The sequence below is a fragment of the Homarus americanus genome, unplaced genomic scaffold (assembly GCF_018991925.1).
Source record: "Homarus americanus isolate GMGI-L3 unplaced genomic scaffold, GMGI_Hamer_2.0 scaffold56333, whole genome shotgun sequence".
Lineage (NCBI taxonomy): Eukaryota > Metazoa > Arthropoda > Malacostraca > Decapoda > Nephropidae > Homarus > Homarus americanus.
The window spans coordinates 8997947-9014596 of record NW_024734940.1 but is presented as its reverse complement, the minus strand read 5'-3'; the positions used below and the strand labels follow the sequence as shown (position 1 = coordinate 9014596).

General features: G+C 39.2%; 1 protein-coding gene across 1 annotated transcript in view; it reads right to left on the bottom strand.

The window, feature by feature from the left end:
- The window catches only part of LOC121870622 (2-(R)-hydroxypropyl-CoM dehydrogenase-like), a 16253-nt gene extending 492 nt beyond the window's left edge, over positions 1-15761 (bottom strand). The window contains exons 1-5 of the mRNA XM_042372475.1: positions 15430-15761; positions 11469-11608; positions 10278-10383; positions 2295-2461; positions 1902-2072 (exon numbers count right to left, since the gene is read on the bottom strand). Of these exons, the coding sequence (XP_042228409.1) occupies positions 1902-2072; positions 2295-2461; positions 10278-10383; positions 11469-11608; positions 15430-15481 (636 nt within the window). The 5' untranslated portion in view covers positions 15482-15761. The remainder of the gene's footprint in view (positions 1-1901; positions 2073-2294; positions 2462-10277; positions 10384-11468; positions 11609-15429) is intronic.
- Positions 15762-16650: the final 889 nt, after the last annotated feature.

Sequence of the window (16650 nt, the reverse complement as noted above, 5' to 3'; positions counted from 1 at the left end):
GTTAAGATAAAATTTTTACTACAACATAGTTGTGTGTCGTCAAAAAGTGGAGTTTGGGGGTCGGGCCAGTCTCTATTGGAATTAATCCCATATGTTCTGTTGTTCCATTTACGCGGATTTCACTTAACGCGATACCCTGTGGGTTCAATTGACCGCGTAAATCGGGGTACAACTGCATATATATATATATATATACACACACACGCGTTTCCACGTTTACGCGGTACCCTGCCGAAACCGGAATGCTCACTTTCCGCGGTGTGTGTACCCTTTTACGCAGAGAGCGGCGTGAGCAGGGTGCGCACAAGGTCGCCCAGTCATCAAAACATTACTGAGTTCTTCACCCGCCACCCACCACAGCCGGCCCAAGTCAGTGATAGTGATAATGATAGTGAGGATATGGACTTATATGGACTTTGAGGGATTTGACAAAGAGGCCCTGCAAGCCTCTGTGGTGGAAAGTGATACAATTGATACAAGTGATACAGGTGAGGGCCAATAATCTGCCCTATGCCTCGGAACCAACCCCCATCCCCGTGTGCCCAGCCATCTTTTCTACTATTGTAAGTGTTAAAAAAACCTAATATTATTGATATTTATCTTAATTATTAATTGTGTGTGCATACCATCATAAAATTAAGATGTTATTTTTACTACAATGTAGGTATTGTGTCTGAAAAAGTGGAGTTTGGGGGTCGGGCCAGTCTCTACTGGAATTAATCCCATATGTTCTACTATTCCATTTACGCGGTTCTCGTTTTACGCAGTACCCCGTGGGTTCAATTGACCACGTAAATCGGGGTACTACTGTAGTGAATTTTGGTTTCCATTACTACAAACACTGACAACCATTCAAAACACATATATGTATAACACTATTCACAAGTGTCTACTGTACAGTTCACATACATGTTTGAGAAGAAAGAACCAACCACACATCTGTTTACTGTAATTACAGTACACTATACAGTACTAAGAAGTCACTGACAAAGTTACAATAAAAATATCAGGATAGTTTTCCCAGTACAGTGGTCCCTCAGTTAACGAGCACAATCCGTTCCAGCAGGTTGCTCGTTAACCGAAACCATTGTTTCAATGGGTTTTTGGGTAATTGGTTCCAGCTCACAGAAAATTGCCTAAATTCAACAAAAAAGGTAGAAAAGTACACTTACTTTGAGGTGTGTATGTAGAAGGCTCCTGGATGATGATGATGGGAATTAGAGTGCGGGTGGAGGAGAAGGAAGAAGAGAAGGCATTGGGGTGGAAGAGAAGTCACCCCATGGCACCATTTCATCCATAAAATTTTAGTTCTCTTGGTGTATTTCAAGATTATTTTCTTTAAATCAACACTGCACTGCATTATATATTGTCAATATGTAAAATATATTTCAAAATGACCAATAATTTGCTTGGAAACACAGAAAAAAAGTGTTTAGTTGAAGAGAGTCTCAAGCCAGATGTTACCTCCACTGAAAACAGAGAGAGACTAATGCCTGTCTGGTGTGTTAACAGGCTGGATGGCATGCCAGAAACTAGTTTCTTTACCTTCAATTATGTTCAATAATTGTTAAAATGACTAAAAAAGTTAATATTAAACTTTTAAAATTATTGAATAGTATAAACTTCTTGATATTTACTAAAATAGTAAGGAATTTAAGCCCTAAAACCGATTACTGTATTGGCGGACTAATACTACAGCTGGTGGACCGCCAAATGTAAGCGAAAACATGTTGAAGTCGGCTAGTAAAAAACTCGTTAATCGAGGGATTGCTCGTTAACCGAAGTTAAGAATCTTATGGAAGGTAAATCGTTAACCGAGGCGCTCGTTAACCGAGGGACCACTGTATTCACTGCCAACTTTCCACTTACACAAAGAGGTGTGATTCCCTTAGACAACTTACTTTTGCATAGGCTTCATCACTCAATCCTGCCCTCTTATGGACTTCAGAGACTATTACTCCAGGATTGACAGCGTTGACACGAACCCCCCGACTAGCCACCTCTAGTGCAACACTACGGGTTAATTGATCAACTGCAGCCTTGCTCATATTGTATGCTATAACTCCTGGGAACTGAAAAGAAACATTAAAGATTAAATACTGTACTGTATTATAAATTGTATACACACAAAAACCCACAACAGGATGCATCGTCAGTACAAATTCTGCATAGTACTCAATGTATTAAATTATAAATTACAAAGGCAGGTTTTATACAAACATTATCCTGAGATAGTGTATGGTGAAAAATCTGAAATTGTGACTATCTACTGTCGTGAGCAGAGTAAAACTTACTGCTCTCAATCCTGTTACAGATGATATGTTAACAATATTTCCCTTGGTCTGCAGTATGTGAGGCAGGGCCAGCTTCATCAACAGGAATACTGAACGAGTGTTTATGTTCATCTGACTGTCATAAGTCTCCATACTAATAGTTTCAATGCCACCCGCAGCAAGGATTCCTGAAATATAAAAGTGACAGTGAGTCCCATAGCCGTGACTGTCCATTTGAGACAGTGCAGATACAGCACACTGTATACTAAGCATTCAGTACACAAGGAGGCAGCTTTCAACCCCATTCGCTTCCCCAAGTTGTAAACTTAGGTACCCATTTACAGCTGGGTGAACTGGGAGTGCTTAGGAATTGAACCACCAATCCCTGGAATGGAATGTGAGTGATGTATCCACTCGACCACTGCACTCCCTTGAAATTTAAGTCATACATAAAACTGTACTGTACAGTACTTTTTTGTAAATGTCTACTTTTTCCCATTTTCCTCTCATGATTACAGTTAAAAAAAATCAAATTCAAGCAACAACACATTTACAATATTCAAAACACCAATTATGATATGCCTGTAAGTTTTAAATCGTCCATTTATTATATTATCGTATTCACTATCCGAATATTCAATAACCGAATGGCTTTAAAGGAACCTAATTCATTCAGATAACGATGGATGCCTATATTCTAAATTTGTTTGAATTATTTCACGAGTCATTAATTAACACTAAAGTAAACCCTCAAAAATCTGGAAAATTTAGGGGAAAGGGGTGCGGACTTGCCGATTGTCCAGATTTTTACCAAGTAGGTGTTCTGGGGGCCACTGTGCACTAAGCAGCCACTCATTAGCCCCCAATGACTCTTAAATTTCCATTTTAATGTTCAATGAATGTTGTGTTTCCTTTTATATTTTTCATTTATATACAGTATATGGTAGTAATACAGTTACTTAAAATAGAATACTGTACAGTAGTCTAATCAGATTTGATATAGGCCTAATGAGAGCTAATAGGTAGGAGATATGACACTTCACGTATAAACATGCTGGAACTGGGACTGGTGGTTGCTGTGTTCGTGTTTGTTTTTATTTATTCATTATTATATTCTCTTATGATCAGCCTCTTATGGTGTATGTTTCATCATAAATAATATAACATACAGTACTGTATTAAATAATAGAAAAAAATTGATATATAATTCGTAATTTGACTTCAAAATAAAAGGACAAACTGAATCTCTTACCTGACCACTGATCCCTTCCCTACATAAAGGCATGAAGGAGGTGGGGGACTAGCCTTTGCCACATTTGCATTTGTTTTTATTTGTTCATTATTATATTCTTGGATGATCAGTCTCTTATAGTGTGTGTTTCATCATTAATCTATATATATATATATATATATATATATATATATAACAAAGAAGTCTGTCTGTCTGTCTGTCTGTTTGTTTATTTGTTTGTGTGTCTGCATGAGAATCTCGGAAATTACTTTACCGATCTGTGGTGATGGTGGATGGTGTTATATGTAGTGATGATGGATGGTGTTATATGTAGTGATGATGGATGGTGTTATATGTAGTGATGATGGATGGTGTTATATGTAGTGATGATGGATGATGTTATATGTAGTGATGATGGATGATGTTATATGTAGTGATGATGGGTGGTGTTATATGTAGTGATGATTAGACAATAAAATAATAACAGTTTAATGCTAAAAAAATATACTTTGCTGTACCGTTGTAGTGAAAAACATTGTGGAACTTACATACAGTACACCGTTAATGAACTATTGATGGAAGAAGAAGTTTTGGGGACTGAACAGTGAGACAATGTGGAGCCTCCCGGAGGGTGGCGTCCTACCATTGCCTTGCGGATGAGCGATTCTGCTAGTAATAAAATATATCAAACACAAAAAATAGATATATAACTAATAATTTGGCTTCAAAATAATGGAGACTGAGATGGACTGCAGCAGGTGTGTGTGTGTGTGTGACATGCATGATGCAATTCGTGCTTGTGTTCTGCACTCTTCCTGCAATGATACCATCACCACTGTTTGAATAATTATTTCACCTAAAATCTTTCCATTTTTCTGCAGCTGAATGTGTGTTGAACTTACAGCTAACCAATCACAGTGCAGCATTACAGGCAAGTCCATTCTAAGAGTGGGGGAATAAAGTTAATGCTCACTCACAGGCCCGAGAGGAGGAGAGAGACCTCAAGGGAACTCTCATTGGCGGGAATTTCAAATGACCGCAAGTGGTGGGAATTTCAAATGACCGCAAGTGGTGGGAATTTCAAATTATCGCAAGTGGTGGGAATTTCAAATGACCGCAAGTGGTGGGAATTTCAAATTATCGCAAGTGGTGGGAATTTCAAATGACTGCGTGAGGCGGGAATTTCAAACGACAAATATTTAAGGGTTCTGACAAATGTGTCTTGCCCGCAAAGGGTTCGGACTATCCCAAAATCCAGGTTTACAAGGTCCGTACTTTCGAGGGTTTACTGTAATTATTTGAATTGGCAATTTATGAACCTGTAAACTTAACCATATCCTTGTATTGTCTTACACAACACTTTAGTCACTACAAGTACCCATAGTATACAAACCAGTTAGAAATTATTTTCCTCTGCAGGTGCAAAAATTACGATCTGTTATTAAATACTGCAATAGATCAGGGGTGGCCAAACTGTGGGTCTTTGACTCTTCATGGCTGAACTCCCCTTTGCATCATAATCAATATAAAAGGGAAATAAGAAAAATGCTCAAACTTTATAAATTAAGAGTCCACAAGATTAAAACAGAAGTTTAACATTAAAGGTAAGTAAAGATATTTAAGAATTTAAATCCCAACCTTAATGCTAGAGGGGTAGGATGGTGGGAGGCAGAGGAAATAAAGAAATTTTAGTATAGATTGCGGAGGAAGGTCAGAAGCAACGAGGTCACAGAAAGGGGGAGTAAAGATACTGAGTGGGCAGAGGGGATATGAGAGGTCAAAGATAATTAACTTAATGAGCCTGTGCCTGGCGTCTCATCATGTACATTAAAGCGGTGTAACACAAGAAGTTGAGCTGTACACACCTGGTTGGTACACTCAGGATACAAGTTGTGTTTACAGTTCATAAAAATAAGTTGCTTTTACATACAGTTGAAAATTTTTGTTTGCAGTGTCAATGAAAAATTTGTGAAGGAAAAAGGCATAATCAAATTGTAGGAAACGAAAGTATGAAGATGAAAACAGAAATATTAAGACAGAGTGGGAGGAAGATTTTGCATTTAACAATGAAGGGGATAAACCTTTGTGTCTTATCTGCAATTGTTCACTCACTCACTGCAAAGCCAAAAACTTGAAATGCCACTATGAGACAAGTCACAAAAGTTTTCCTGTGATTATCCACGAAACTTTGATTATCCACGAAACTTAGATTATCCACGAAAATCAGAAATATAGAAAATCAAGCTAACTGCTTTAAAATCATCACTAAATGTTACATACAAGATGCAAAATTATTTAAAGAATTCTCTGGCATTCAGTTTAGCTCTTGACAAATCTACAGACATACAGGACAACCCACAACTGGCGGTATTTGTTCATTATGTTTCCTCTGATGTAAATGCAACAGAAGAGATGTTACTTTTCGTGCTATTAAAATAAACATCTTGTGATGTTGACATTAAAATGCGCTCGACAGAGCCTTTAAAATTTTTCAATGTTCCACTGGATAATCTTGTCAGTGTTGCAATGGATGGAGCACTTGCAATGGGGGGATGCAGGACTAATTGCACTCACAAAAAGTGACCAACTTTCCAGAGTTCTCTCTATTCATTGCATCATTCATTGTGAACACCTTGCAGCCAGGTACTTCATGTATGAAAATGTAATGAAAACTGTCCTTGAAATTGTTAATTTCATCCACTTAAATGGGAAGACAGTTCAAAAATTTTATTGTAGAACTTGACCTTGTAGATAAGCCCAATGATGTCTCTTTCTACTGCATTGTGAGGTGGCTCTCAACCAGCAATGACTTGAATAGGTTTCTAAGAAAATGATGAATGGATGCAAGATCTGATGTTTCTTACTGATATAATGAAACATCTACAAACTCTCAACTTGGCACTCCGGGGGAAGGATAAGATTGTTTCTGATCGTACTCACACAATTTTCAGCTTCCAGAATAAAATAAGAATTTTCAAAGAGACATACTGTTAAGAAACTTCAACCACTTCCCAATATCAAAATGAGAGTATATACATTCCCTGATATTGAAATAAAAGACCACAAGCTGGAAGAATACAGAGATATATTACTGGGTCTGCTTGATAATTTCCAAATCAGGTTTAATGACTTTTAGAAGTAGAGAGCCTGCTTATCCTTTCTTGTATACCTATTTATGGTTAATGTGATGAATGAGCATTGCTATAACAGTCGAGATAAGTTTATTTCTCTAGAAACAGGGCCGCCATTTGCAATGACGTTACCAGTTTCCCAGCAGACGATGTTCTCCAACAAACCCACAGCTGCAGTCTGAGGTAGTACAAAGAATGGTTTCTTCAGACCTCAAATGCCACGTTCAGGTAAGTTTTTTTTTATTTTTTATTTTTTGTCCAAGTCAGGGACATTTCGTAAGTGAAGAAATGTGATGTGAAGAGCTGCTTATGGACATAAAAAACTCCCAGATTCACACCAGCTCAGCTGTCATGTATTCTTACCTGGTAGACTTTCTCTTTTTTTTCAGTGCATTTACAGAGTATATCGGTACTAGATGGAGATACGAGTTAATTTAAAAGTAATGACATTATCTGGACTTTATTTTGAGAATGCATTGGGATATATCACCATTTATATAAATTAATAGGTAAAATTTTACTTTAACGACCATAAGTATTTGGATGTTTAGATTCGAGATAGGCTATATAGGGTAAATATAAAATTTTGGTCACTCTTGTACTTAGACATGCAGACTAAGTTTATTTTTCTGATGGTTTGCAATGTGTTATCAACGATTTTCACCTTCATTTCTATCGGAAATCACTAGTTTCGAGTTACTAACCCCCCCACTTACTGATGTACAGTATGTTAAGCTAACCTTATAACTTATAACTCACCACACCCTAACCACACCTAACATATGACCTGTATTTTCTTATGCGATCGAAAAAAAATTTGCGACAGAAATCCCATAGAGATAATGTGTCTTATTATTTAAAGTACTTAATCCCATAGTTAGAATCTTAAGGTTCCCCAGATGACCAAAACCAAAATAATACCAATATTGTTTGGAAGGTTTATACAGCTCCTCCCCGACTTACAACGGGGTTAGGGACCCAAATCCAGGTCGTAAGTCGAAATGGTCATAAGTTGAAAATGCTTAAATAATACATAGAAAATCTAAAATGGGTCTCTTTTTCTTCTCAGCACCACAAAACTCTCACTTTTAAGCTTGCCAGCCATTTCAAAGTGATTTACAAATAAAAATGTTGTCTGTGTACTGACGATGGGGCTTGAAAATACGTAATTTAACAAAATTTTGGTACGACTGAGATAAGTCGTAAGTGCGGGTGGTCGTAAGTCGAGTAGGTCGTAAGTTGGGAAGGAGCTGTACTATGAAATTTGTAGTGGGGGCAGCTAATATCCATTGAATTAGTTAATGTGCTTAGTAATTTTTATACAGTATATTCATTATAGTATTATACCCCTGTACTGTGTTGCACAGTAAAGCACAATTAATTATCTAATAATATTTATTTACAGAGCCGATCAGCCATAGAGGTTGGACAACTACTTCCAGGGTTCATCAAGGCAGATGAAAGAAATTTACCAAAAGTAGATGTCTTTATGATAGTAGAGTATTAGCAAGAACTCCGCCATCCAGCTATGAAGCAAGTTTAATTACATCTGTCATCTGATCATCTCAAGCCAACTCCTTGGCCATGGTCGTCCCTAGTCCATCCACAACATTAAATATAGACATCAGTGACGAAAACTTGCATTTTCCAGACATGAAATAGACAACAGTGATGAAAACTTCCGTGATGGAGTTATCAGTCTTTTGCATCATTTTGGCACCCAGCAAGTAAATACACACGATAATACTTGAGCAGTAATTTATTTTAACCTTAAAATAAGGTATGCCAGTGTATATCAACATTATGGCCACAAGTCCTGTATTCCTGCTGGTGACAACACTTACTATACCACAGCTGGCTGCCTCCAGGCTCCTGCTTGGCAGCTCGAGCCAACCTGTGACGTCACAACCAATCACAGAGCTTTTCACAGTCATGTGATTTTTTAGCAACTTTAACCCTTATTTTTTTACCCCTTTTGGCCCAATTTATTTTAAAATATAACTACCATAGTGAATGTTCGCGTTTTCTTTACCCATTGACCTGCCTTCTTACAACAAAATTCCGACCGACAACTCTTCCATTTCATTCACCTTACATGAATGTACGTGTGTGTGTGTGTGTGTGTGTGTAAGCAATTTGCCTAGTTAGACTTCATTGTAGTTACATGGTCTTACCTCTTCTCCTCTCATGTGAAGCTGGTTTTACCTCTCCTCCCATGTGAAGCTGGTCTTACTTCTCCTCCTCCCATGTAAAGCTGGTCTTACTTTTCCTCCTCCCATGTGAAGCTGATCTTACCTCCTCTCCTCCTCCCATGTGAAGCTGTCTTGTTATTTTTCAACTCGTAATTTCGAGTAGATATACATGTACGTATTTTTATTATTTTTATTTTATTTTATTACATGCACACACAATTGTTCATACAGAATGTAGTTAGAGTGTGATTGTGGGAAGGGGAGGGGAGGGGGTGGAGTGCTGGTTAGTGGTGATGATGGTGGTAGTGAAAGCTGGTGATAGTGGTGAATCTTAGTGATCATGGGTGGTGGTGGTAAGTGTTGGTGGTGGTGGTAAGTGGTGGTGGTGGTGGTGGTGGTGTTGGTGGTGGCAAGTGTTGGTGGTGGCAAGTGTTAGTGGTGGCAGTGTGGTGGTGGCGTGGGTGGTGGCAAGTGTTGGTGGTATGAAGAGTGTTGGTGGTGGCAAGTGTTGGTGTGGCAAGTGTTGGTGGTGTAGAGAGTGTTGGTGGTGGCAAGTGTTGGTGGTGGCAAGTGTTGGTGAGTGGTGGCAAGTGTTGGTGGTGGCAAGTGTTGAGGTGGTGGCGTGTGTGTTGGTGGTGGCGAGTGTTGGTGGTGGCGAGTGTTGGTGGTAGCAGAGCCATTTGGTGGTGGCGAGTGTTGGTGGTGGCAGTGTTGGTGGTGGCAGTGTTGGTGGTGGCAGTGTTGGTGGTGGCAAGTGTTGGTGGTGCTGGGGGAGTGTTGGTGGTGGCAAGTGTTGGTGAGTGGCAGAGTGTTGGTGGTGGCAAGTGTTGGTGAGAGGTAAGCAGAAGAGTGTTGGTGGTGGCAAGTGTTGGTGGTAGCAGAGTGTTGAGGTGGTGGCAAGTGTTGGTGGTAGCAAGTGTTGGTGGTGGCAAGTGTTGGTGGTAGCAGGAGTGTTGGTGGTGGCAAGAAGTGTTGGTGAGTGTAGAAGTGTTGGTGGTGGCAAGTGTTGAGTGGTGGCAAGTGTTGGTGAGTGTAAGTGTTGGTGAGTGGCAAGTGTTGGTGGTGGCAAGTGTTGGTGGTGGCAAGTGTTGGTGGTGGTAAGTGTTGGTGGTGGCAAGTGTTGGTGGTGGTGAGTGTTGGTGGTGGCAGAGTGTTGGTGGTGGCAAGTGTTGAGGTGGTGGCAAGTGTTGGTGGTGGCAGTGTTGGTGGTGGCAAGTGTTGGTGGTGGTAAGTGTTGGTGGTGGCAAGTGTTGGTGGTGGTGTGTGTTGGTGGTGGTGAGTGTTGGTGAGTGGTGAGCGGTGGTGATGATGGTGGTGAGTGGTGAGCGGTGGTGGTTGTGGCAAGTGTTGATGGTGGTTGTGGCAAGTGTCAGTGGTGGTGGTGAGCGTCAGATGACCCACAAAGTTTTACTAAATGAATAATCTATAATAACTAGATAATTTTCTTTACCAGCACTATTCACTAGGATGTCCAGCCGGCCAAAGTGAGACACTGCGGATGAAACAACTCGCTCACAATCCTCATCTTTAGACAAATCGGCTTCTATTTGCAGAACCTAGAAAAAAGGTAAGAACAACCATAACTTCTAGCAAACAACAGAAGAACACAAACACCTGTATTCATCTGTTTAAAGGCTATATATTGGAGAAAAGGTAAAAATTGGACTGGACAATAAGGATCGTATCAAATCCTTTTTTTATGTTTTGTGCACCAATATGTACAGCACTAATAAGATCACTTGAGTATCACATATTAAGCTTCAATCTAAACAAAACTAACTTGCCAGTAGTACAGGTATAAAAATTACTAAGTTGCATTGTTAATCTGATAGAACTTAAATATTACTTGTGTGTGACAAGGCTATTTGTTTACATGTGCTCTGTTCATATTGGTGACTTTCCCTATAAAAAATATATACATTAATGTTGATCAGAGGGACATTTAAGACTTCAACTACTCAATGCAATTTTTAGGGGACTCGACAACCATATGGTAGTTCATGCTATACGTAGTTGTTTGCAAAATCAACAGATACTTAGATATGTATGTAGAGTACAGTACACCTGAATTGACAGTAACTTTGAGTTTTACTTTATTGGACATAAGACAAAAAAGACAAAAGCAAAGCACTCAAATCCTTCCATTTCAGTTATTTTTTTTTTTACACCTATTACAGTATTTTGGGGCTAGGGTGTTGCACCAATGCACCAAGTTACACATCTCTGCTGTCACAAGTACTTAATCTCTGACAGAATTATATAAATACCTGTACTGAATATGACATATTTTACACAAGAGTTGTTATTAGAGCATTTTGACACAAAAGCAAATCTAAGTACTGCAGCCTCCCAAACTACATTGAATTTAAAGCACTATTTTGGGGAAGTAATAAAATGCTTACGAAGATTTCTTGTCAAATTTTTATGTTACATGGACGCTTCAGTTGATCTGGCATAAAACTACTGTCTCTCTAAATAAGGTCCAAAGACAGGGCCTATCTTTCTAAATTCTATATGATATGTACAAACACAACCACCAAAAATAGATCCTTATCATGAAACAAAAAAGAGAGATGTGAATTTATGTCCAAGATAAAAATTAACCCAAAATTTCTGTGTGTACAGTACAGAATATTGCTACCTTGTCTTCTGGTGCACCTGCTTGAAGACAGAGTTTGGCGACCTCTTCTAGGGCGGCAACATTGCGACCTGTTAAGGCCACAAAGCAACCCTCCTTCCCCAAATCTATTGCACATGCTCTCCCAATACCAGAGGTGGCTCCTGTAAAGAAGAATCTTGATATAAATAAATAAATAATGTACAGCACAGTATATGCATGAATGTGCAGGCAATTGTGGCCTCAATATTAAGTACAGTGCCTAAACTCTTATACTGTACTGTATTTGTTATTACTGCAGGGACTGCTGAACTAGCTCAGGTGAAAGAGCCAGAAGAATTTTATGGCCTTTGCACACAAATCACTTTCAATCGACTCTGTGGCCACGACTGTTGTGCCACAAAAAATGGTGGGTAATATTTTCCTATCCTCACACACGAGCCATTTTTTGTGGCAGCCATACTGTATATGGGGTTCTGCCCGCATTGTCATTTTTTTCTTTTTCTTTTTTTTTAAAGAAACAGTAGATCCTTCCCATTCACGGGTTTACGATTTGCGATTTCGAAAATTCGCTGTAAGCAGCTGGTGGCTTGGGTGGCAAGCATGTGAGCCTTCTCCCTCAGCGCAACGAGTCACCCCACGCGCCTGCGGCGTCTCATCTCGCTCTGTTTGCCCTCAACTAGTTCCCATGACAAAGCATCTCGCATCACACTCTCAAAACTTTCGTGTTTCTTTGTGAAAATGGCCTCCCAAAATTTGCCTAGTGTCAGTGCTAGTGATGCTAGTGGAGTGAAAAAAAGGCAAAAGTCAGTGATATTTGATACTTAATCCTAAACTAGTTAGAGTCTTAAGGTTCCCCAGATGACCAAAACCAAAATACAGTCAGTCCTCGACTTACAACGGGGTTAGGGACCGACGACCAGGTCGTAAGTCGAATTGGCCGCAAGTCGAAAATGCGAAAATAATACATAGAAAATCCAAAATGGGTGTCTCTTTTTCTTCTCAGCACCACGAGAACTCTCACCTTTACGCTTGCCAGCCATTTTAAAGGGAATTACAACCAAAATTTTGTCAGTACACAGCGCGATCACTAACGTTGGGACTCGAAAATACGTAATTTGAAAATTATTTTATAAGACTGCAGCGGTTGTATGTCTGGGTGGTCATAAATCGAGTAGATCGTAAGTCGAGGAGTACCTGTAATGCCAATATTGTTTGGAATGTCTATAGTATGAAATTTGTAATAGGGGCAGCTAATATCCATTGAATTAGTTAATGTACTTAGTAATATGTATATATTCAATAAAGCATTACTGTGTTGCACAGTAAAGCACAATTAATTACAGTATCTAATAATATTTATTTCACAGCCGATCAGCCGAGAAGGTTGGACAACTACTTCCAGGGTTCATCAAGGCAGATGAAAGAAATTTACAAAAGTAAATGTCTTTATGATAGTAGAGTATTAGCAAGAACTCTGCCATCCAGCTATGAAGCAAGTTTAATTACAGCTGTCATCTGATCATCTAAAGCCCATCCCCTGGTCATGGTCGTCCCTAGTCATTCCACAACATTAAATACTGTATAGACATCAGTGACAATAACGTAAATTTTCCGGACATGAAATAGAAAACAGTGATGAAAACTTCCGTGATGGAGTTATCAGTCTTTTGCATCATTTTGGCACCCAGCAAGTAAATACACACGATGATACTTGAGCAGTAATTTATTTTAACCTTAAAATAAGGTATGCCAGTGTATATCAACATTATGGCCACAAGTCCTGTATTTCTGCTGGTAACAACACATACACCACAGCAGGCTGGGCGGCTCGCACTAGTCAGTGACGTCACAACCAACCACAGAGGTTTTCGCAGTCACGTGACTTTTTACCAACTTAAACCCTTATTTTTTTCACTTTTTGGCCTAATTTATTTTAAAATATCAGTACCATAGTTAATTTAAGTGTTTTCTTTACCCATTGACCTGCCATCTAACGAAAAATTTCCGACGGTCAATTGGTCTAATTCCTTAATTTTTTTCTATGAACTTTAAAAATGTTTCTTGTTTATATGCTGTAATCGTCTTATTTGATATTAAAAATTGGTTTTTATAATATTTGATATTAATTTCTGCCGGAAATCACTAGTTTTTGAGACAATCCCCCTCCCCACACCCAACAGTCATAATGGAAGAAGTTGAATTTTTTCCCAATAAATCACAAATAAAATACCAATCAACCAACAATACCAAACCTCACCTGACCTAACCTAAGATGTGGGGGCATGAACAAAGGGTAGGTTAGGTTTTGTTTGTTGGTTGGTATTTTATTTATGTGGCGATTTATTCGAGAAAAAATCCAACATTTTCCGTTATGATTGTTGGGTGGGGGGGGGAGGGGGGTGTTATCTCAAAAACTAGGGATTTCCCACGGAAATTAATATCAAATTCGTTCGAAACTCATCAAATATCATAGGAAGAACCAATTTTTAATAAAAAAAAAAAGACCGGTGCAATACTGTACTACCTACTCCGCCAAAAGTAAACAAGACATTCACTGTTGACGCTTAAGAAACGAAGACGGGGGTAAGGAGCGATGCGTGAGGGGGTGTCCGACTTGTGACTGAGCGAAAGTAATAATATTGAAAAAATAATATGTCGGTTATCCTTAAGTTCCGGCGGAAATATCATAGAAGAAAATTGTCCTAGAATTGTCCATATATTATGAAATACATATTAATAATAGCAAAAAAAACGACCAATGTAACACTATAAATTGACCCATATTTTTAATATCCAAAGAAAGAATTGTGCTCTTCTATAAAATTACCAAAAGTGTTTATTTAAAAGTTCTAGTTAACCTAAAATTAACCATACCATAACCTAACCTAACTAGTAAATTTATTGTTTTGGTTATCCAGCGATTTTTAGGATTTTAAGTTATGGAATCAGTAGTTTAGACAATTCTAAGACACTTTTGTCTGAATTACCGATTCCAAAACTTAAAATCCTAAAAATCACTGGATGACCTAAACGATAATACCACCTAGCACAGCATAACTTAAAACCTGCCGTGGGCGAGCTTACTGTTACCGAGATGGGGGAGGGAACGGAAGCCACTGTCGAGTCCTCCATATTAGCACACGGGTTTCCTAAGCTCTACCACGCCGGTCCCACTAATTATCCAAATGAACCCAAATGTACCCAAATGTAGCCACAATGAAGTCAAATGATGGTTAAACCTGAATCTGAGTTAGGTTAGGTTAGGTACATGCACTCGATCTATTAACTCAGATTAAATTAAGTTTGCCAATTTTTTGTGACTGTGACACCAAATACTAGTCGAGAAGTGATTGGCAGTCCGATTTATTTATGTAGGACCATTATTTGACTTCATTGCGGCTACATTTGGGTAATTAGTAGGACCCCTACCACGCTGGCAGCGGTCCAACTAATTACCCAAATGTAGCCGCAATGAAGTCAAATGATGGTCGTACAAGCGTAATTCGGGCTGTGAATCACTTCTCGATTATTATTTGGTGTCATAAAGTCAAAAAAAATTGGTAAACTTAATTTAATCTGAGTTTTGTTGTGTTAGGTTAGGTTAGGTTAGATTAGATTAGATTAGGTTAGGTTAGGTTAGGTACATGCACTTGATCTATTAACTCATATTAAATTAAGTTTACCAATTTTTTGTGACTTCGTGACACCAAATACTAGTCGAGGTTAGGTTAGGTTAGGTTAGGTACATGCACTCGATCTATTAACTCAGATTAAATTAAGTTTACCAATTTTTTGTGACTTCGTGACACCAAATACTAGTCGAGAAGTGATTGGCAGTCCGATTTATTCATGTAAGACCATTATTTGACTTCATTCCGGCTATACTTGGCTACATTTGGGTAATTAGTCGGACCCCGCTGGCAGGTTCCCCTAAGGCTAAGCCCATGTACACAGAGACACGTACAGTATATGATGCAATTACCTGTTATTAGGGCCACCTTTTCCTTAAGTCCTGCACCATTTGATGTTGCCATTGCTTATAAGTGTAGCTCCTGGCAGTGTGTGTGAAAGCGTTTTATTACACCGAGTTATGTGCCACCCTTGAACTTGCCTCAGCTCTTGTACCCGAGCCTTGCTATCAAGGAAGTTACAGTTTTACAGAGAGTAAGTTGAGGAACTAGTTTTTTTATGGACTCTCAGTTTATCTCTAGTAATGAACAAGCTCCCCTGTAGATGTCACCACTGTTAATTGTTATACTGTACGTCTGTTTGTCACGTGTAGCTGGCAGTGGTGGTTGGCAGTAAGGATAATAATACTGTTTATAGTCCTTGGCTTGCAACAGGTACTGTAATCTGTATACCAAGCTTAGCAGATAAAAGCTCCCGCCTCCCAAACAGTGTGTGGTGTGCGGCAAACGCAAGAGGAATAACAAACAGAAACTTGACATTTCACTTCTCCACTAAAGATAGACTAAAGTAAGGCTATGCACAAATGAATGCATGAAAAGGGAGTTCATGTAATCTTGGTGTGTATAAAAAAAATCAGATTTTTTTCGCTAAGTTTGTGAACAATGCAAATAACAGTGCGAAGCTAAAGTAAAGAAATCCACATTCGTATACACCGAACACTAAAATATTTTCTACTTTTACTTACTTTTATCCTCTTCACCACTGATCGGCTCGTTAGCCGCCCGGGCGATCGTTCACGTCTCTGTCACACACTGTTGACAAGTACTAGTCATGCACCGGCTCCTGAGTGTACCTGAACCCGCTCCAGTGTTGGTCAAGTCTTGTCTTGAAAGATCTCACACTCGGTGCGTCACAACACTCTCTGGTAGATTGTTCCAAGAGTTCACAACTCTCACTCCGAAAATTTTGCCCTCACAGTTTTCTGGACTTTAGGCTTCTTCAATCTTGAGCTGTGACCCCTTGGGGGGCGAGTGTCCGCCAGCTCCAAGTAAGGACACTCGACTGAGTAGTGCCTCCTGAGATGCTTATACACCTCAACTAGGTCACCCCTTGCCCGTCTGTAATTATAAGCTAGGCAAGTTCAGGCGCTCCAATCTCTCAAGGTAGCTGAAGTGCCGAAGTGCAGGCACCAGTCTGGTGGCCCTCCTTTGAACATTTTCAACCAACTGACAGTCCCTAGCATATCTCGGGGACCAGACGGGGTGACAGTATTCCAGATGGGGAAGCACTTCAC